Source organism: Nicotiana sylvestris, chromosome 1, assembly GCF_000393655.2.
Source record: "Nicotiana sylvestris chromosome 1, ASM39365v2, whole genome shotgun sequence".
Taxonomy (NCBI): domain Eukaryota; kingdom Viridiplantae; phylum Streptophyta; class Magnoliopsida; order Solanales; family Solanaceae; genus Nicotiana; species Nicotiana sylvestris.
Genome location: NC_091057.1, coordinates 28,151,822 through 28,175,039, shown reverse-complemented (window position 1 = coordinate 28,175,039; position 23,218 = coordinate 28,151,822). Strand labels below are relative to the sequence as shown.

The 23,218-nt window shown below is 36.1% G+C and overlaps 2 protein-coding genes and 1 non-coding gene across 4 annotated transcripts; all 3 read right to left on the bottom strand.

Annotated features, from left to right (window-relative positions):
* Positions 1–454: 454 nt before the first annotated feature.
* On the bottom strand, positions 455–3,385 carry LOC104247665 (glycolipid transfer protein 1-like). Of its 2 annotated transcripts, none has more exons than XM_009803737.2 (7): positions 3,259–3,385; positions 2,308–2,439; positions 1,733–1,788; positions 1,405–1,535; positions 1,124–1,259; positions 822–953; positions 455–736 (listed from the first exon to the last, which is right to left on the bottom strand). In XM_009803737.2, exons 2-7 carry the CDS (start codon positions 2,423–2,425, stop codon positions 701–703), a joined length of 609 nt encoding a protein of 202 aa, XP_009802039.1. In that variant the 5' UTR covers positions 2,426–2,439; positions 3,259–3,385; the 3' UTR covers positions 455–700. The 2 variants fall into 2 exon arrangements, with proteins under 2 accessions (XP_009802039.1, XP_009802046.1); XM_009803744.2 differs by lacking the exon at positions 3,259–3,385 and adding an exon at positions 3,112–3,200.
* Positions 3,386–5,694: 2,309 nt separating this feature from the next.
* LOC104247658 (uncharacterized) lies at positions 5,695–7,485 on the bottom strand. Its single transcript, XM_009803726.2, has 2 exons — positions 7,164–7,485; positions 5,695–6,051 (listed from the first exon to the last, which is right to left on the bottom strand). The coding sequence occupies exons 1-2, from the start codon at positions 7,431–7,433 to the stop codon at positions 5,824–5,826; spliced, it is 498 nt and encodes a 165-aa protein (XP_009802028.1). The 5' UTR covers positions 7,434–7,485; the 3' UTR covers positions 5,695–5,823.
* A 672-nt stretch (positions 7,486–8,157) lies between these two features.
* Positions 8,158–8,229, bottom strand: TRNAQ-UUG (transfer RNA glutamine (anticodon UUG)). Its single transcript has one exon. It is a non-coding gene; the product is annotated as a tRNA-Gln (tRNA).
* Between the last annotated feature and the right edge of the window lie 14,989 nt (positions 8,230–23,218).

Below are 23,218 nucleotides of genomic sequence, written 5' to 3'. Positions count from 1 at the left end.
GTCTTAATCAACAGCAACCATCCCGGATAAAGTGTAAGCAAACTAATCATGTTTACAAGAATCAATTCCAACTCATGAAAATGGCATTAGGCTCGTGAGGAATATTAATTTATAGATAGTTTAATCACATAGCTTACACATGCTCGTTTTAACTCAATGTGAACAGTGGCAGAGCTAGAGTGTCGGAAGCAGGTTCGGCCGAACCCAATAGCTTTGGATAGAACCCTATATTTATCTTAAGAAATCTATTGAATATATTAAAATTATTTATTTAGAACCCAATAACTTAAAACGATTAGAATCCCGAACTCATAAGCTTGAAATCCTAGCTCCGTCTCTGACTGTAAATGATATTGTTTAACTTGACAAACAAAGTTATTTCAATGTAATTAAGGGGTAAAAGAACAAGGGAAGGGGGGGGGGGATGCATGTATGCTTTCCTTACCATCTCATTTCCTTTTAATTCACCATTCTAACCAAAATATTTTGTCAAAAAGAAGCAACATTAGAGAAGTAAGACACTGACCAGAAAATATCATAAAATTTTAGCAGGACGAAAAGAATATAAAAGCAACAGATGTGAAAATTTAGGGAGAACTAACAATGCTGTTGAAAAATTGGGACAAATACGGTAAAGATCTACACTTTAGAACTTCAGAATGCTGAAACTGGAGAAGTAGTTGTCCAAGGAAGACGTTGATTATGAAGCTTTCATACTGTCCAAGCCAACACTAGCCTGCACAAAAGGCCAATACATCGTTCACAAACTTAAGTCAACCGTAGTTTTGTTTGAAAACTTGAAAGGAGTACTAATGTCATACCAGAAATTTGTGGATTTGCTGAAGTATAGGTGAAAACGTCGTACAAAACTTTTCCATATCTCCGTAGATGTCACCGTTGCCACCTATAACCTCCATGAACTTTTTCCTATCTGGAGCAAGCTTTATGGCAACCTTTGGTTCACATTAAGAAACACGTTAGCACGCTTTACAGGTTCAAAAGACCAAATTTACAGTACAGTTTCTCATATAAGAGATTAACATATCCATGAGACAAAGTCTTTGGCTAGTTGAAATCCTGTTGTTAGATCATTTTTAGACTGAAAACACAGTGAGGAAAATACCGTAAAGCTTGAACTAGCAAGCCATCCATGCCATTTCTTCAATGTCTTGGCGTAAGAATCGTTGCAAGCTTGGGACATTGACCAATCCTGATGCTGAACTAAATTGTGAAATAGCACTACTATGAAGTCCATGGCTCTGCAGCATTAGCAGAAAGATCGATTAGTCTATTTAGCGTTACACATTATGGAACCAGAGTTCGTTCATGAAATAAGCAAATGCAAGCTTGTTATGCACCAAAGATAAAGGACTACATAACGAGGATGGAAAAACAATCGCCTACCTTGTTAACCATAGCAAACCATTGGTACAACTTGATGATGATTTAGCAGTCTTTATCTCAACTTCTGCCTGTACGAAACTGTACAAGTAGTTGAATCTCGACGTGTTATCATTATACTTGGATTCTAACCTCTGTAAGGAAACAAGCATTGAGTATTCGCTATTAGGACCAATGTCAGATATCTCAAATTTTGCATATGTATAAGGTTACATGAGAGATTTTCAAAAAGAAGAATTCTAATGATACTGTTACACATGAAATCTGCAACACAAGTCGCGATATTTGTAACATTTAAACAGAAGAAACAAAGAAATGACTAACGACTCACTGATATATTTCCATTGATGTCAGATTTAACCACAGTCATAGCAGCTCCAAATTTATCTGGCATCAGGGTGTCAATTTGTTAAAAAACTTCAGATAACACAAATACATCTATCTATGAGAATCCAAATATGCATCAGTTTAGCACAAAAGGTTGTTAAGGTGGTGAATATACTAACATCATGAAATATTTTTTAAAGGGCAGCCTGGTGCACTAAGCTCCCGCTATGTGCGGGGTCCGGGGAAGGGCCGGACCACAAAGATCTATTGTATGCAGCCTTACCCTGCATTTCTGCAAGAGGCTGTTTCCACGGCTCGAACCCGTAACCTCCTGGTCACATGACAGCAACTTTATCATGCAATATTCTCTACTAACAGAAATTGGCTTCAATACTAGAAGTGTAACAACAATAATGTACTCGGTGTAATCCCATAAGTGAAGTCTGAGAAGGGTAGTCTGTACGTTGACCTTACCCCTACTTTGTTAAGGTAGACAACTTGTTTCCGATAGACCCTCGGCTCAATGAAAGCAAAATCACAGAGTAATAATCATGATAAATTTGGAGAAAAGGTTTGAACCTAGAATTGGCAATACAAGTTTGCAAACTTCCAAGAAAGGCTTAGTCATCAGCTCCCCATGTTCCGACTTGACATGTTTCATTCCTTCCAAAGCAGGGGAAAACAGTGTTCCCTCCATATTTGCCTATTTTACTGCACGTAAAAGCTTCCTATCATTTATCATTGAAAATAAAGATAACCAAAAAAAAAAATAAAAAAAAATAGAGTAGCAAAATAAGACTGCAGAATATGCCAGTAAACCTATGAATGAAAATGATTATCCAGATTTTTTTTTTGAAACAAGCAAATTGGATTGCCAGTTTCTATAGAGAAGTGATGTTTCTTATACAACATAAAGGATGTACATAAACAACTCCTAAAAATATTGTTTCATCAAAAATCCCAATGCACAAAGCACTCGCGTTTATGCAGGGTCCAGGAAATTGCCGTACCCAAGAGGGTGTGATGTAGGCAGCCTAGATTCCACGGCTCGAACCCGTGACCTATAGGTCACACGAAGACAACTTGATTGTTGCTCCAACGCTCTCCTTCCCTACAATCCACATCTTATTTTTTTGTTTCCTCGAATATATCCTAATTCTTGTCCTAATTCTTCTTTCCATTCAACCTCTGATAAAAAAAGATATACCTTGGTAATATTTTATTTCTTCGACAAGTTTATTGATAAACATAACAGCCCTGTTGTTCTGATAGAGAGAAGAACCTATAGTTACATTTTCGGAAAATTTCCAAACGAACAATTTCAGTAAGATCTTTTAATTCCTATCCTAGTTAGTCTTGATTCGGCATTAGAAGTATATTGACCTTTTCCCAATAGCCGAATGGTTTTGTCTGTAAATACTGATAGCTGAAAAATCAGATCAAGAGAACAAGGGAAAAACTGAAAAAAGACAAATTTGATAACATGTCAAAAACCATAAAGTATAACAGGAATGATTAAAAAAAAAGAACCTGGGATTTCAATGCTAAGATGTGGAACAATAAGGTTGAAGGTCAGATGATATTGTGTATATTTTTTCAGTTACATATCTTTTTATGAGGAATGAGATATACTAATTTTTATTAGAATTAATTGTTAGTAGAGTGGTCAGAGATGGAAAGAGAGAAGGGAGTGGTTGTCACGTTTAATAACGGTTTTTCAAATTAGCCGCTGCTTCTACGGTATGTTCGGAAAAAGTCATGTAGGTTAGTGGAATTTATTTTCTCTTCTTATTATTTAGGCACAATTAAGGTGCTATTACATTTTTTCTCTCTGTTATTTTCAACAAATTGGAATAAAGTACAAATACTAAAATTAAGTAGTAGACGACTTGTTGTAATATAATCAGAATTTTTTCTTTCGAGAAATAAGGGAAATTTCATTAAGGTGTATAATAAAAGTGAAATGTAATTTTAGTTAGTCTTTTATTTTTTACTCATATCGTGATCCCAAATATGGATAAAGGAGAAGGGTTCCGATAGACCGACGGTTTATATGAACCCTTACGATAAAATATAGGAATTTTTACCTCCTATAGCAAATGTTAACACCTTATTTATTTTAAATAAATACCATTTAAAAAAATTATATTCTATAGATACTAGCAAAATATTTAATTTTGGTTACCTCCTAGCCCTAAGTCACTAAATACGCTAATCAGTTACACTATTTTCTTTCTCTATCTACTTTGATACATTCCATTCGCTTCCCCCCCCATCCCATTAAAATTTCCGATCTCCTCCTCCTTCCACCGATTTTCTTTCTATCCCTTCCCACTTTCCCGTCCCTTTACACCAACAGTATTACCATACACAACAGATTTAATGGGAGGAACCATTCCAACAATAAAAGCCAACAATGTAGCAAATGTTGGAGGCGGGAGAACATGGCGAACTGGAGTTTGTTCAGTGACAATTCTTATTCTTCTAACCATCCGGGGCTCCGCTAAACATCTAATAGATTTTGGACTCCTCAGAGCGGGCGCCTCCTCCAAAGACTGAGTGACGTCAAGTCCAACGAGGAGATGGCGGCGGTCGTGGAAAGAGGATTCAGTTTCGGAGATCCACTAAGTGACGATTTCTTTCTTTCGAGATGAAGAAGAACATTTCTTTTAATATATTTCAATGTAATTTCAACGTATTACGCTGTATTTTCATGATTTTCATTGTCTTTTTTTTTTTATATATTGTAATTCAATGTATCTCGTTGTATTCCATGTATTTTATTGTATTCACTGTCTTTTTTTTTCATTGTATTGCAATGTATCCCGTTGTATTCTATGTATTTCATCGTATTCACTGTCTCGCTATATGCCATGAATGTATTCATAAGTTTTTTTAAATTAATATAATTTATGTATTCAGATGTATTATATAATTTCTCTGAAGATTGCTTTGTTTTTGGGGTATTTTTTGGTTGAGAATCTTTTTTATAACTGAAAATACAAATTTTGTGTGTTATAATTGAGTTTGTTGAGTTATATTAGGAGTCTATTATGTTAATTGATTTACTTTCCGTTTTAAAAACAGTGTAATCCCCTATTTCACGCCGTGAATACAGTCGAATACAATAATCTGTCCAGCTGTAATCCTATGTTTCACTCCATGAATACAGTCGAATACACTCGAATACAACAACTTATTAGTTGGACTTCCCTGATTCACGCCTATTTTTGCTACTGTATTCATGAATACAATAGCTTAAATACATCAAATACATCTTATAACCACATAAAAGATATCTATAATCCGTAATATAACAAATGATATCTATAAATGACTAATTACTACTAAAAGATAGTGTTTTATGAAAATTTCTCTAAAATATATTCCGAATATTGGAGCGACATGGTCAATAAAAATTTATATGACGGATCTCAATTTATTACTTAAGACGTAGTATTTGTTGTTCTAATTGCGTAGAAGGAAATTAGGAATTAAGTGCAACTCGAGCTTTTACGGCATTGTAATTAATGCAACATGGTCTAGGCTATCTTCAACTTGCTTATGATTAAAGCATAAGAGTTATAATAATGTTGAAGGAAAATTGGAATTAAGCTACGCTTGGATTAGATTTGGTTGAAGCTTGAAAGAAAGAGAAGATTTTTTTTAGTTATATTGAAAAATAGTTTGAAAACTAAAGTTGTGTTTGGATATTTATTTTACTTGAAAAAAATTAGAAATTTGTGAGTGGAAGACAAAATTTTACCAAAAAACTTCTAGTTTTTGAAACTTGAATTTTTTTAATTAAAAAAACTGATCACATTTCATGAACAAAAAATATTTTCAAATTCTTTTTTAAAAAGTGAATAAAAAATCTATGTCTAAACAAGAACCAAGCAAACTCAAGTTTTTAACAACATCGTAATTAATGCAGAGCTCGAAAAAAAAATACATCAAAGCCTTGAATACAGAATAAAGGCAAAACTATTTTATTTTTAGTCTCACCAAAATGATATAGTATTTTTTTTTTCCTTCATCACCAAACACACAAAAAACTCTTGTGATACACAAACAATTAGTAAAACACGTCTTTTATCAAAAGACATTTGGCTCAGGATATTTGATAGAATTCTTGACAATTTTCTTAGTAGCAGCATCACCAAGATCAATGCCACAAATATCAGCCAATCTGATAAGATAAAGCAATACATCAGATAATTCTTCACCAAGATGCTCTTTATCTGATTCCTTCCAATTTGGTAACCCTCTATCTACTTCTCCTCTCCATTGGAATATCTCTGATAGCTCCCCTACTTCACCTACCTGAAATTTTCAATTTGACATACCATAATTGAATCATATTCTAATCTTATTCTCTATTCTCAACATCACTAGTTAGCTTAACCATTTTATTTTTCATGAATAATGGAGAGATGCTTTTTATTTTCTTGTGTACAAAACTTTGCCAAGTAGTTATATGCCATTTAGATGCAACAGAAAGTCTATTAGTTAGTTATGATTCTTAGTTCTTATTTAAAGGGAGTCTTGGAGAAACGATAAAGTTGTTTTCGTGTGACCTACAAGTTACGGGTTTGAGCCGTGGGATCAACCGCTAAGGCTTCATTAGGGTAAGCTGCTTACATTATATCCCTTGGGATGCGATCATTCCCCAAACTTTACGTGAATACGGAATAGTTCGTGCACTGAACAACCTTTTTTGATTCTTAGCCCTTATTTCTGCCACCAAGTTGGAAACACGATAACTGGTACCAACTTTCATACACATGTTATATGACTATCATCAACTTGTATAAGAACATTCTATATATAATTGGTCATGAAATAAACTTTAGCTTCAAGCGACTAATTAGAAAAGGATATAAAAATCAATCTTATTGCTCCTTTAAAAAGAATTAGGGAGCTCTCGAGGATTGGATTAGTCCATTAATCAAAATTAATAGGTACTGTGATTTAAGTTGAGGCAATTTTTTATGGTAAAATAGCTATATATATGATAGAAAAGTTTTACCAGTGACAAGAAATGAGTTCTTTCTTACTTCAAGCAAGCATTATTGCAATTTCATGTCCTATATCTTAGACTAATGTATCATTTCAAGTACCTAATGGCCATTGATGAAACTAGCTAGAGACAGGGGAGCATGCAACCAATATTAATGGATTTAACTGAACCTAGTATTTTTCGAACATAAATATAAACATACACATGAAAAACCACTGAAATATCAACTAGTAATTAATAAAATTTTGAACCTATATTTTCAGAAGTATAGCATGATCACCGTTAAGAACCAGAAAAATTGAATTCATCCGGCTTAAATCTTGGATTTGTCTTTGGATAAAAATGCTTTTTTAAGTCAAAGATGACAAGATCATATTAAAGGCAGAAAGGTAGAAAAACTTGATAAAAGAATTACCATGGCAAGGAGCAAATTCCTAGGGCTGTGAAACTTTTCCCAGTTTCTAACCTTGGCAAATTCTTCAAGCTGCTTAGATAGGTCTTTGAGACTAATATCTATTGATCTCTCTTGAAGTACTCCCTCTTTTCTTTCTTGTTCCATGGCTAAGTAAATGTGAGATTTGTTGCTTACAAAGAGACTAGAGGCCCTAATCTTGGATTTTAAAGGAGAAAATTTCACATTTGCAAATGGAATATTATAACCATAAAAGTGCAATGATGATAGCATTTGTTAAGTGATGAGGAAAAAGGAAGAGCAAAATTCTTAGGGCATACTAGCCTCAAATATTGGTTTTTATATGCAAGGATTCTTATGTTCCATCCCATCCATGTAGAATATTATATTCCAATTTTCTTAGTTTATTGTGAAAGGACAGTGCAAATTGATGAGCAGGTGAAACACCTTTTTGTGCAAATTGAGCAGCTCAATTAAAGGCCTATGATTTATCGGAAATAATATTTCTATCTCACACAAGGTAGGCAGATCCCGAAAGAGGGTGTTCAATATATATTATATAACTCTAAAAACCTAATCATTACTTATATACACAATGTGATTTTTCGACGAATGGTGATCGATTGACGACCCTTAAGACAATATAGCTTCGCTCCTGAAGGTAGGAGTAAGGTCTGTGTATATCTCACCATTTTCAGACTCCACTTGTGAGTAAACATTGGATATTGGATTGTTGAACAGCTCAATTAAACATCTTTCTTTTGCTCTCATTGTGCACCATTAGATTATTTAAGATTTATGTTTATGGGATATGAGTAGTGAGTAAGCCCAACCATTGAGTTTGTCTAGCGTTTTAGACCATTCATTTGCTGCTTAATTAGTCATTTCATTAACTTGATTAGTCTTTTCAGTTTAACGAATAAGGAAAACCTATTTTTGTCATTTCAAAGACCCAAAATAGAGAGAGAGAAAGAACGAAAAAAATAACAAAAAAGAAAGGTCCTACCGGGAGTCGAACCCAGGTCGCTGGATTCAAAGTCCAGAGTGCTAACCACTACACCATAGAACCTGATATGTTACAGTAGTTTGTTTTATTTTATTTTCTCTGTTGTTCCCTTAAAAAACCAACCAATGCAATGCATACTCACTTCAGAGCCCCGACTAATCCGGATTCGCGCCGGGTAAGTATCATTAAAGGAGGAAGTGTTTTTTTCTTTTCCAAAGCTTAAATTCGAGTTTTCTAATTAAGGGTGGCAGAATCCTATCTATATATCCCACCACAACTCTAGATGATGATGTTTGTTTAAACATAGCACATTCATTCTTCATTCAAAACTACGAAAAAAAATATATTTCTTGCAATAACGTAAGAAAAAGTTTCTAACTTATATATGAATTAGAAAAGATTACATCAACTTGAAAATCATACAGAGTTTCATTTTGAGTTATTATTTATTTACTTATGTACATTTTTTTGGGGGGGGGGAGTGGAAATGAAATAATTCAAATCTTGTGCGCATTCCAAGAATGAGTATACATGGAAATGGAGTAGACATTCCACTAGTTAAATCATACTATATGAAGAGGGATGCGAAAAAGGGTAAATATACCTTTCAACTTTCTTTGTTTATGGAATACAAAAACATTATCATTTTAATTTGGAATATTTTACCCTTATATATGCTTATCATCATCACTTCAATTTTGACATTCTTCTTATCAACCGAAAGAAAAAATATCATGCAGTCAATAATTCTTAAACATTTCTCAATTATTCCTTGCATCTAATAATTTCCTTAGATAACATTGAAAATTATTTTTTTATTAGAAATAGACAGAAATTACATATCAAATTGTTCCTCTTCGTTATTTTATAGTATATGTTAAGTGCTTACTGATTCTACATTCCATCATTATCAGTAGTAATATTATATTATTTACTAATAGCTAGCACCTAAATAGAATCTTTTTGTTAGTTTATGATATACATGTATCAAAACCAGAAATAGTGATAGAGAAGGGTCGGTAAGACTGATATTCTAAATTATAAACAAATTGGGAGAACAAATACAAAATATTCCAATTTACTCCCACATTTTTCTTTTTCCTAATAATCTCAAAGCTCAGTCACGCTTATGCCTTTGCATCTCACAATAAGGAATCTAACAAAGTTCTTTTTCTTCTTTGTTTAGTAATTTATGTATTATATTTTTCTTCTGATAAATATCTAATAAAGTTTATACACAAGGAAGGGATGCTTCAACCATGTCATCTCCCTGTTAATGCCATTGAAAATAACTCTTTTGTGTAAGTAATATTTTTTGAGGAGAGACCTAGGTCTGATTTGGTGGAAAAGGGAAAAAAGAAACCTCTCTCTTTGAAGGTGCGCCTTGGAGCAACGATAAAGTTATTTCCATGTGATTTATAGGTCACTGGTCCAACATATGAAAGTAGCCACTAATGCTTGTATTAAGGTAGACTGTCTGTATCACACCCCTAAGATTGCAGCTTTTTCCCAGACCCTGCGTAAATGCGAAATGCTTCGTACACCGACTGCCATTTTTCTCCAAATACTATATATGTTCTTGAGCGGGAAATTTTAGTAGTCTAGTTGATTGACTATCTAAATTTTTACTTTGTTGGTGAGAAAGTTAATTTTTACCTTTTCATCTTCTCCCCGTTTCCGTTTCCCCTACCCTATAATAAAAAAATTAAAACAGAAAAATATTCTTGGTCTCTTCAATTTAAATTGAAATTTTTACCTCCTATAGCAAAGGTTAATACCTTATTTATATTAAATAAATACCATTTAAATAAATTATATTCTATAGATACCTTTTATGGTTTATAGCAAATTTTTTAATTTTGGTTATCTCCTACACTTAAGCCACTAAACACGTTAGTTTTTATTTTTCTCTCTCCCTTTTCAAAATTTTCTCTCTCATAATTACCATATTTCATTAAAACTTCTCAATACACGTTCTTTCTCTCTTTTATTTTGATACACTCTATTCTCTTTCCCATTCCCTGCAGCACGCCCAAAACCAGAGAAACCTCTCACCCACATCGCTTCCTTCTTCCCCAATCTCGGCATAAACCCTAATTTTCTCTCGATTGTTATCATTTGTTTCTATAATTAGTGTGGTAAGTATTTAAATTTTTTGATTTTCGCTATTTTTGTTTATTCTCAACATCTCTACTCACCAAGTTTTCTCTAATCAACAGTATTTAAGCGTATTCTCACAATGTCTGATTCAACACCCCGCAAGTTGATTACAAGAGGTATACCCACTAAAATTCTCACCTTCGATGGGCCCTCTTTCTCCTTGCAAATCACTCAAGGGGAATTGGATGCAGGTTTAGCCAAAAATATGGCATTGGAGAAGAGAACAAAATCTCGCCATGACAAGTTCAAAGAAACCTAAGTTGAGAAATCATTGAAGAAAACAAGACTTCCCATTGCGGAAAAGAGGAAAAAATATATTTCTGAGGCTTCATCTGTCAAGGGGAAGGAGGTTGCAAGTAATTAAAAGCTCGGATACCTCGGAAGAAAATGTAATTTCTGATGTATTCATCTGTATTGTTGATGTACTCATCTGTAATTATATGTATAAACCTGTTGACTTCTCTGTTTCTTTATGTATATAAATACATGTACATGTATTTAAATTTATTCAAAAAGGATATTCAATGTATTTTTGTACTTACAGAAATCAATGAAACAAATATGAATATGTATTCTGATGTATGCAAATTGACTTTTATTGAATTGTATGTTGCATAATGCATTTTAGATTTATTTAGATGTATTCATATAGTTCTTTCACTGTTTTTTACCTTAATAGATTGACCTTTTCATATTGCATATAGTTGTATTTATAAGGATTTTCAAAGTTCCCATCACTGTTTTATTCTAATTGCAATGTCTTTATTTGTTGTATGCGTATGTATTATATGTGTACATATATTTCTATCACTGATACAACTACTCCAGTTTATTTTTGCAGTTTGTATTTAGTTGTATTTATATGTATTTATTCTTGTTAAATACAGGGAATTAAGCTGATTGTGAAAAAACAGCCTATATTTGCACCGCATATCAGTGTATATACTAACACATACATAGTCTCCGAGCTAAAAGAAAATCTTCCAGAGCAGTACAAATAACTTGATAATACTTGTTTTGGAAATTTCCTTCAAATAAAGCGTTGTGAAGTCCAACATCAACTTTTCAGATGCTTCATGGCTCTCCAGTTAGAAGGAAGTCCTGATGATGTATTTTCAATACACGCCAATGGTACTTCATTATCTTTCTCAATAAGGGAGTTTGCGCTTGTGATTGGCCTCAAATGTGTTGGTAACCCTACTGATTTTTAGTTCAATGAAAAGGTTTCTAACGGGATTATTGAGACTTACTTTGGAGGTGCCAATCTTGTCAAAAAGAAAGATTTGTTGAAATGCTTTACTGACAAGAATTGGGGTCACGACAATGATGGGGATGCCTTAAAGATAACTGTGTTGTATTTAATACACACTTTTATTTTTTCATCCGAGAAGAATAGCACAACCATCCCAAGGCTACATTTTGACTTAGTCGATAATAGGCGCTATTCTGAATATCCATGGGGTATAAAAGCATTTGAAAGCCTGACAAAATCTATTAGCAAGAAGATGGATGCTCAGAAGAAGTACTACAGGATATCTGGGATGCCTGTAGCTATGCAAGTGTGGTTTTATGAGTGCTGTTCAAATGTTGATCCCAAAATTGCACTCCGAGTTGATAACGTGGTCCCCGGAATACTCAATTGGAGATCCACCGGAAATCAGCCAAACTTTGCTTATCTGATGAATGGCATGTTCAATGACAAGGGAAACATGGTAATTTACAATTTGTATCCTCGCTAGTTTATAATTTACTAATCATTACTGCTGTATACAGTTGCATACAGTTACTGCTGCATACAGTTGAATACAGTTGCTGCTACCTTCATTATTACTGCTGCATACAGTTGCATATAATTTACTAATCATTACTGCTGCCTTCACTTGAATACAAATTACATTTTGATTCCAGATTTGCATACATCCATTGTAGTAAGACTTTGATTGTATTTCGTTTTTCAGATTGTTTACAAGGACATCCATCCAACCGATATAGAGCTTTCCGTTATTCAGATTTCTCTAGTAGGCGTTGCTATTGAGAACAATCCTACTCCTACTTATTCAGGCAAGTCGGCAGAGGATTCAGATGACTTTTCTCCTACACCTGATCTTCAGTGTAAGAAGAAACATGCTGCAAGTGTTGGTCCATCTTCATCACCGCCACATAAAAAGCGCAAAGAACAGACTATTCATCCCTCAAATACAGAGACTCAATCCAAGAATCTTCCTGTTGGTGTATCTAAAATTGCACAAAATATTTTGCATCACAATCAGCCAGCAGATTACAAAAATAATGAAGTATCTTCTTTGAGGAAAAACCTAAATTCATTCAAAGAATACGTGAGTTTTTTATCCACATATTAAACATTACAGTTTAGTGGTTAACATTCATATATTTTTGGCGCACTTTTCTAATTATTTCTGTCTTGCTAAGATTGTGGGCGAGTTCAAGTCTCTGAGATCATTGATCAATGATAACTTTAAGATGCTTTCTGACCATCTTCAAGACAATCAACAAAAGAAAGTTTACACCAGAGAAAAGAAACAACAGGGAGACGTGATGATGATATTGAAATGTCACATGATGCCAACTTGCAAGATATTCCAAAAGGTCACAGACAGACCGATACAGCTATCGGCGATAATGTTGAGGTTTAACATTTTTTAACCTCTTTAGTATATGTTTATATCTCATGTTTGCTCTTATTCAGATTAATCATATATAAAACAATTTGTAACATTATGAAATACAAGTATATACAGAATACTTCAGTATTTTTAATTATCTTAATCCTATATGCATTTGTATTTTCCTGATTTTATTTATACATAATTATTGTGATCTTCGCATGTTGTATCTAGATGTATTCATATATATTAAAATATGATACTTGTTGTCACGACCCAAATTTTCCACCATCGGGAGTCGTGTGGCGTCTACTAATCTGAGCTAGGCAAGCAATTCATTTAACTACTTACTTCATTACCAATTATTTCTTTTTAACAAATATAAGGCGATAACATGAAAACAACAAAACTTTAAATAATTAGGCAGAAGATAATGATTAAATATCTGAAATCTGCATCTATTACAACTCTTAAAAACTAAAGCACCCAAAACCTGGTGTCACAGTATCACAGACGGTCTAAGATTTACTACATACAAAGTCTGAAGAAAATGACAATACACTGTTTCTGAATAAAAGGAAAATGAAACAGGAAATAAGAATAGAGGAGACGCTAGGGCCTGCAGATGCCTGCAGGTCTACCTTGGATCTCCGCATGGACTGAAGGTAACCTCCACACTATGGTCCAAAAGCTGCTCTGAGATCTGCACATAGTGCAGAGTGTAGTATCAGTACAACTGACACCATGTGCTGGTAGGTGTCTAGCCTAACCTCGGCAAAATAATGACGAGGCTAGGACCAGACTACCAAATAAACCTGTGTAGTTCAAATACATATACAACGGAAAGAAATACAGAAATAACCAGCCAATATGGGAGGGGGAGCATGCTATGAGGGAGATAACAATTCCGAATAGAAAGACATCAAGTAATGAAAGGAACAATATAACTCGGATATCAAAAAGAATCAGAAATCAACAAATGCACGACATCACCCTTCATGCTTTTACTCTCGTCCTCACCAAAGCAATCATATAATAAAAATGTACACGGCATCACCCTTCGTGCTTTTACTCTCTTTCCTTACCATATAATCAATATAATCGGCACAGAATGGTACATCGTGTGGCACGACATCACCCTTCGTGCTTTACACTCTTTCCTCACAATCATACACGACATCACCCTTCGTGCTTTACACTCTTTCCTCACAAAACAAACAATGCACGACATCACCCTCGTGCTTTAACTCTCTTCCTCACCCAAACAAAAATCACAAACAATAGGGCAAGGGAACAAATGATATTGCAATAAAAATCCCGGCAAGGGAATGACATCAATAACATCAACATCCGGGCAAGGGAGATAACAAATAAATCAACAATAGCCCGGCAAGGGTGACAACATAATGATCTCTTCTTTTTCTCACTTTTGCTTCACTATCCACTTCACAACTCGAGCCAATGCTCTAGAGGTTCAATTATCACTTATACTTTCACAATTCATTATACAACTTGAGCCAACGCTCCTCAAGGTTCATAGATCACAATTCCTTCCACAAACTTTATACCACAAATAGAAACCACCACTAAGGCATGAAAGATACAACAAAGTCAAGATAATCACAATATAAAGACTCACGGGCATGCGAGACATCGATGTATAGATACTCGTCACCATGCCTATACGTCGTACTTAACAATAATTACCACATAGCAAATAGGACTCAACTCCTAATACCTCAAGCTAAGGTTAGACCAAACACTTACCTCGATGCCACGAACACAATTCACGATTCAATTATAGCTTTACCCCTTGATTCCACTACCAATTTGCTTGAATCTAGTCACAAGTTACTTAATTACATCAATAAACGCCAAATGAATCAATTTGAATGCATAAAAATGAGTTTTCCAAAGTTTTGCCCAAAAAGTCAAAAATTGCGCCCGAGACCACATGGTCAAAACCCGTGGTTCGAACCAAAACCCAATTACCCATTCCCCCACGAACCCAAATATATAATTTGTTTTGAAATCGGACCTCAAATCGAGGTCCAAATCCCCAATTTTTGAAAAACTTAGGTTCTACCCAAAACACCCAATTTCCCCCATGAAAACCATTGATTTTAAGTTGAAATCATGTTAAAAGATGTTAGTGTTTGAAGGAAATAAGTTAAAATTAATTTACAATCGATTTAGAAGAAGAGTTGTTCTTTGGAAAATCGCCCAAAGGAGCTTGTGTTTTGAAAAGATGTGAAAAATGGGTTTAAAATCGTCTAAGTATAGACTTGCAGGTCGTAGGTATGGGAAATATGAACAGGGGTTTGCCATTGCGAACCCCAACCTCTGCTAAGTTGGGAAATGCGAAACCCTTCAGGAAAGCTGGACTTTCGCATTTGCGAAAAGGACCCTTGCATTTGCGAGTTGGAAATTGCGAGAGGGGAGTCACAATTGCGACTCAAGGCTGAAACAGGATGAATCTCATTTGCGATCAAAGCCTCGCATTTGTGAGCAAGACAGTCCTGGGCTGGTTTCGCATTTGCGATCCAGCCTTTGCATTTGCGAGCCAGGCTTCGCATTACCAGCAAAATTTATGCAACTTTCTAAGTCTAAAAATCCACCTTGTGGCCTTTCCAAAACTCACCCAAGCCCTCGGGGCTCCAAACCAAATATACACACAACCTCAAAAACATCCCACGGACTTATTCGTGTACTCATATCACCAAAATAACATCAGAAACATCGAATTAAACCTCAATATCAACAAAATTTATCAAAACTTCTTAAACATCAAATTTTGCATTTAAGGTCCGAATCACGTCAAACGGATTCCGTTTCTTACCAAACTTCACAGAATCATCTTATATCATATATAGGACCTGTACCTGGTGCCAGAACCAAAATATGGGCTTGATATTAACATGTTTTAATCAAAATTCATTTCCAAACTTTATAAACAATTTTAGAAAATAATTTATTTCAAAAATTCATTTCTCGGGCTTGGGACCTCGGAATTCGGTTCCAGGCATACGCCCAAGTCCCCTATTTTCCTACGGACCCTCCGGGACTATCAAATCAGGGGCCCGGGTCCGTTTATCCAAAATATTGACCGAAGTCAAATTAATTAATTTTATAGTCAAAATTTATCATTTTCACAGATTTTCATATTTAGGCTTTCCGGCTATGCGCCCGGATTGTGCACACAAATCGAGGATATGCTACAAGAGTTTTTAAGACCTCAGAACGTAGAATTTCATTTTAAAACAAGTGATGACCTCTTGGGTCATCACACTTGTATATATTTAAGCTTCCTCTATATAGTAATGTTATTACACAATAGTTAGATGCATTTAAATATTGCCTCAAATAACAGCTCTATTTATATGTAGTTAGATGTATTTTTAACATGTAGTCTGATGTATTTAAATTCTCCACTTAAATACAGACTCAACAAAATACAAACTCAAGATCAAATATGTATTCTATTTATATGTATTTAGATGTATTCATACAGCCAATTACTATATGTATATAGGTCATTTATAATACACTAATATTGATGTATACGTCTAACAGAATACAATGGTTAATGCTCTTTGTGTGGAGTCAAGAGTGGAGGGTAATACTACATTGGAGGTGCCGTGCAACATACCACATATAGGCCAAGAGGGTATATCTACAGATTACTATGTATAACAATTTGAGCTGGACGACAAGTTTCTTCCAAGTCAAATTCCAGAAACTAGAATTGTGATACACGATAGTGCAAAAAATGTTAAATCAACCCCATTACCATCTCATAGGAATCGACGACCAAGTAGATGGTATTCTTCGCCTTACGAGTCTAACTTCGACTCCGCATGTTAGTATTTATAAACTTATGATCTATTTTCTTATGGTATTTATAATGTTTAGTCTCTATTCATGAATTCAATGAACAACATGTACCTTAGTAAAGTTGACCCCCATATTTGAAAAAAGACACCCCTTTGAGGATGATTCAATAACGGGGCCACATCTTACATTAATCATTCAGGAATACAAGAAATTGGTTCGTGATGGTCTTCTCGCTAGACATGAACAGAAGTGAGTTTTTCCCCGGTATGTCTATTATGTATTTATATATTTAAAAATGGATATAATATTTTTTTATATCATACTTGTAAGCACGTGATTTTTGCTTTACGAGCAATCGCTCCAAAAGAAAATAAAAATAGTGACAAATGATTTCGCTGTACAATTGTTCGAGTTTTTCGTGACATGTGTTGTTAGTCATTTGTGGATCTGTCCATTTTGCATTTAATCATTAACAAACAAAATACAAAATATGCATGTCAGGGTGATTAAACCATAATTCGGTCAGTAAAAGAAAATTCAAAAAAAATATATGTGCATCGTTCGTTCTAGGCTTTTAGTTAACTTACCGAAATATTTTTTGTGATAATTGTGTTAAAATGTTGCATTGCTGTTGGTTTTAATTTCATTATTTTATTATTTGTTATTTCATTTTTGTTTTAAAAGAAAAAATAAAATAGAAAACAAAAAGAGGGATTGAAAATCGGGTTAGGCCCAGGAAATAAAACAAAAAGATGGGCCCAAACCAGCACAAGTCCGGTCCAGACCAGGCCTGCCCAGGCACCTCCTGAAACGACGTCGTTTCAGGGACGGTTAATCTGGGCCGTTCATTTCCATTGATCCGATGGCCTTTATTGGCCCTCATGACCCGACCCAGTCCCATTTTTGTCCGACCCCTTGCTTAACCAAACGGCACCGTATGGTCAAGCCTCCCCAATCCTGGCCATCAATTTTAATCAATCCAACGGCCAGGATTGAATCAGCCTCCCCGTATATAAACTCAACCCTTCACCCCACGTCCCCTATCCGAACCCCCCTTCAGGCATCTCCTTCCCCAAGCTCGGAAACCCCCAAACCCTAACGCCGCCCTAGTCTCCCTCGCCATTAAAACCGGCGGCACGAACGCCGGTGATCACCTCCTGAACACCCTCAGACCCCCTCACTCTCCTGAACATGGATCTGCTATCCATTTGCCTCGAATCACTTTCCTTCGTCTCGAATCTTCATTTGAAGATTTGAGTCAAACCCGGACCTATACCAAATTACCCCATCTTCATACCAGACACTCCCCTGACCCTCCTCGTGACCAAACCAAGCTTGGTTTGGTCCGAATCTACCCACAACTCCCAAAAAATCAGATCTGAAGATCCAAAACCTAGAACACATGCACCTGGGGAATCCGGCCGGTCTTGAAAGGGGTTTGAGGTTTAATGGATCTTAACCAAGGTGTTCTCATGTGAGAACACCCTGGTTAAAATTTGTTCGGCCTCAAATGATCAAAGCTAAGTCGGATTTGGGGACAGTTTGGTTTAAACTTTTTCCGTAAGTTTTCCTGCTCTTTGTTTTAGTTTTGATTGAGTTGTTAACATGCTTTGTTGTGAGTATTTGTTATTGTCTGTTACTTTTTCTGTTTTCTTCCATCTCTAGCAAAGACCTTTTATTTGGTCGATTGATTTTCTATGTGTGTGTTCTGAATGTACTCTGTGATATACATGTTCGTCGATTAGATTAATCGTCAAATAAGTTAACTTATATAGGTTCCCAGTGATTGACCAAAGTTGTCCGAAGCCCTTTAGGTCCCTGAACGTATTGTTTATATGAGCGACTGATTATTACTTGTTATAATAGTATAGTCGACCTGATAAATGTCGTCGATTAACTTCCTACGACTGAATGTTCAAATGTTCTGATATGTACAACCTCACTTGACTGAATGGACCTGTATTGTGAAATGAATATTGGACATTATCTGTGAATGCTAGTTTGTAACTACATTGTAAAAAAAAAACAATTAAAAGGATCAGGCTAGGGCAATTCTGAAATTGAACTTTCAGAAGTTCAAAAATGCCCTGATACTGCAATGGGCAGGGCAGTAATAATCAAGGGCTAACAAGGGTATTCTGGGGTTTGAAAAGGACAGAAAAGATTAGTTTGAATGAACTGACAAGTAGGGTACTAATTAAGATTAAACTAATGCCAATGGGGAACAAGACATAAGAGCATGGGAGTTTAAAATGAATACTAAAATGAGCCCATAACTCTTGATTAAAGAAAACCAGGCGTGGGGAGCAAATGGCTGGCATCAAAAGATGCTTAAGGATGGGTTTAATAGGTATGGGCAGACTGCAAGTTGCAGGATGCAGGCAGCTTGACTGCACTGGGTTATTAGCTTATAAATAAGCTGTTTCAGGACATACAAAAGGGCTGGAATTTTTAGTCTTGAGGCTGGAACTTTTAGTCTGAAGAGAGGTCTAGTGAGTTTAAAGAAAACTGAAAAGCATAAGGTAGTTTCCAATAAACATTGTAACCAAACACTGCCTGAAAGTTGTATAAGAGTGCATATTGGTCAAGCTGTCTTGGCCAAGTTCTATTGTTTGCATTGACTGAGCTGTTTGTGGTTGTTGAACTGGTGGTTTTGCTGCATTGAACACTCAGTTATTGCTGTTGTTTCATTATTCTTTCCTGGGATTGCTCATTTGGTGCTCGACTATTTGCTGGTTCTCTTTGTTCTGGGAAATATTGTTGGTTGTCTGTGGGCTGCGGAAAACACTTGGTTTGTTGATTTGTTGCTGTGTTGTTGCTGTGTATCTGCTGTTGCTGTGTTTACTGCATACTGCCCGGCTGATCATTCCTTTCTTCTTTGTCTTCTATACCAGGTACACAACCAATGCACTGTCAAAATGTAATTGGGAAATTTGAGCATGAATATAAATGAAAGTCCTGAAGAATGTCTTTATACATAGATTGTTACATTAAATATTCATGTAATATGTAATAGTTTGCATTCTTGTTTAGATACTGAAGGTAGCCTGTGTGCCCAGTAGATGTCAATATGTGGTGATTGAATGCTAGTTTGTATATGTAGGTTGATAGATAAAAGGGTCTCCAATGCAGTAGGTTGTATCTTAGGTTTTTTTATGGTTAGCATGTCCTTAAATACATAGAACTATCCATGTTAGTTAATTTCATGTCCTTTTGATAAACTGTCTCCTTACAATTGGCAAACCATTGCCTTAAAATAAACGGCGCAAGTCTGCACTTCTCAACCTCACGAAGGTCGAGCCCGAATCAAACGAACCCAGCAGCCTTTCATCAGAAAGGCATTGGCCCAGGTCCAGCCGATACCGTGTGGGCTGGGTTTGGGCCCACGATGCTCGATTAGCTGCCCATGGGCATGGCCATGTTTTCTTATTCTGCAAAGGCACTCGGAATTCCGTTATAATAACCTGCAAGCATGTAATTGAATAGGGTCATTTTTATCCTCAACTAGTAGAGACAAATGCGACAAGAAACGTAGTTGCTATAGGATATCCTGTTAAAATAAAGACGAGATGAGCTTCGACAAACAAAAACGCACAAGATGCGAGGCCCTCGTTAAACGTATATTATCGAAGCATTTAGTTTCCAGGACGGGTCGTTTAGCAAATCTCACAACCCTCTTAAAATAACAATACGTTAGACTCTTTAGGACACGCCTTAATAAATCTTACCTTCTTAAACCCGGGTGCACATTTATGTGACCCAAATCCAATTCTCAACAGAGTCGAAATGTGTTTCTAATCACGGGTACATTGATTGTGACGTGGTTCGAGATACGTGTCCATGACGTTGCAAATTCATTTTAAAATAAGAATGAGATGAGCCTCACCAAATAAAAATACAAATTGCGGGGCCCTCAGTAAATATTTGCTTTAAAAATTGTTTAGATTTCAGGATGGACCGTTTAGTAAAATTCCACGGTCCTACCCAAAATAAATACGCTAGTCGCTTTAGGCGCGCCTTTAATAATTTAATTTACTTAAACTCGGGTACACATTGATGTGACCCAAATCCAAATCTCAACGAGGTCAAAGTGTGTCGACGACCACGGGTACATTGATTGTAACGCGGTTCGAGATACATTTTTATAACGTTGCAATTCTTGATAAAAATAACAGTAAATGATAAAAGCGGTTGAAGGATAAACTTTGCACATAAGTTCATATTGTATTTAAAATCAGATAAATAAGCCGAATATAACAGTTGAGCGACCGTGCTAGAACCACGGAACTCGGGAATGCTTAACACCTTCTCCCGGGTTAACAGAATTCCTTATCCGGATTTCTGGTACGCAGACTGTAATATAGAGTCATTATTTTCCTCGATTCGGGATTAAAATTGGTGACTTGGGACACCCTAAATCTCCCAAGTGGCGACTCTGAAATAAATAAACCAGTCCCATTTCGATTGTCCTTTATTTGGAAAAAACTCCCTCGTACCCTCACGGGTGCGGAAAAAGGAGGTGTGACAGCTCTGGCGACTCTGCTGGGGATTATAACCCAGAACCACTGGTTCAGGGTTAAGAATTTGAGCTTAGTGTAATTGTTATTATTTGGCTTTATTTATTAGCTGATTTTATTACATGTTTTGAGCCTAATGTGCTAAATGCTGCTTTTACTGCTTTGATATTGTTTGAACTGTACATATAAACTGTGCCGAAACCCTTCTCTTCTCTCTTGAGGAGCGCACGCTGGTCGTGGCTTCTTTCTGTTAGTGTCATATGCCAAAATAGAACGAGGATTCGGAGGAGTTGCAAAATCGGATGGCCTTTTGGTTACCGGTACACAGCTCCCATCCTTGGCTCGAGTTGTCCGCTCGGGTAAGCCAGGTCTAGAACAAATACCCAGGTTATGAACTTAGTATAACAAAGCCACATGCCGGATCCCTAGTAGGAACGTTTATTTGCATCATGTGCATTTGACTTAGGGGACTCAACACAGGGGTTGGGTCCGTCTAGGACAAGCAACCTGAGAATAAAGACCATCCTGCTACATCCTGTTTGCTTTATGCATTTACTTGTTTCAAGGCTTGCATGCTGACCGGTTTCTGAATATCGGGAATGTTTGGAAAAGGAAGAGGAATAACGGTTAAGGGGTTACTTATTTATTCTTGAAAAGTCAAAAAATGGTTAAAACTCTGCCAGAATTTTGAAAAAAAAGAAAAATGTGTGTCTTATTAATTTGTTTTAGTAAGGGTCTTTGATTCATTTCTAAGAGAAAAATAGTGTGTCTCCAAAATTCGGCTTATGCCTGAACTACGTCAGTTTGATTCTCGCAGGGTGCAAGATACGTAGGCAACCCCCATCGGGCTCAACTTGTTTTTCAAAATATAGGTACAATCCAAATAACAAAAGTTTTTAAGGTGACATCGTACTTTTCGGAAACAACCAAAATTTCGTTTTCTAGAAAAAAGGCGTGTCAATTTGGTATTTGAGTCCAATGAGTCTGGATCTTTGCTTAACCACCCCAATAAACATGCAGAATGAGCATGAGTCCAAGTTTGCCGGTAACAGTTAGAAGCAAAATCCCCCTGGAAGTGCGATTATGGTGGGAGGATTTGGAAAAGTCAGAGCAAGACAAGGTCAAACTGCACCTGGGAGGTTTGGTTGATTTGTTGAACGTCAGGCCTCGGTGCGACATCATAAAGGCTTTGGTTACATTTTGGGATCCGGCCCACAACGTGTTCCGTTTCTCAGATTTTGAACTCACCCCAACCTTAGAAGAAATGGCGGGTTACATGGACGTCACTGAAGGTTTGAGACACAAATACCTGATCGCTCCAAGAGTTGTGAATTCACACAAATTCATGGATCTGTTGAAGATAAGCAAAGGAGTCCCATACGCTGAACTGGATAGAGGTTTTTCCACCCTACAATTCATATACCAGAGGTACGGGAGCAAAGGAGGATTTAATGATCCAGAAAGTGGTATTTGCAGCAGGGGAAATCTGGTAAAATGGAATGAGCATAGGCGGTTCGCTTTTATGGTGGCATTTTTGGGCCTTGTGGTGTTTCCCCGAAAAGATAGAAATATCGACCTAAAGGTGGCTGGAATCGTCAAAATCCTGATTACCAACGATAAAAGCATCCTTGCTCCCATGATAATGTCAGAAATATACCGAGCCCTCACGGCTTGTAAGGCTGGAGCAGACTTCTTCGAAGGGTGCAACTTGTTGTTACAGATGTGGATGATCGAACACTTGTGTCACCACCCTCAGTATATGCGCTACATGTCTACAAATGGGGGCTGCATCGAGGGTTATAGCCTAAGGGTTTCAGGTTTCCGATCACCGGGAGGGTTTGAAGAATGGATATCCTATCTCCGGGTCATCACCGCAGACCAAATAAACTGGACTTTGGGTTGGCTTTCTGTGGAAGA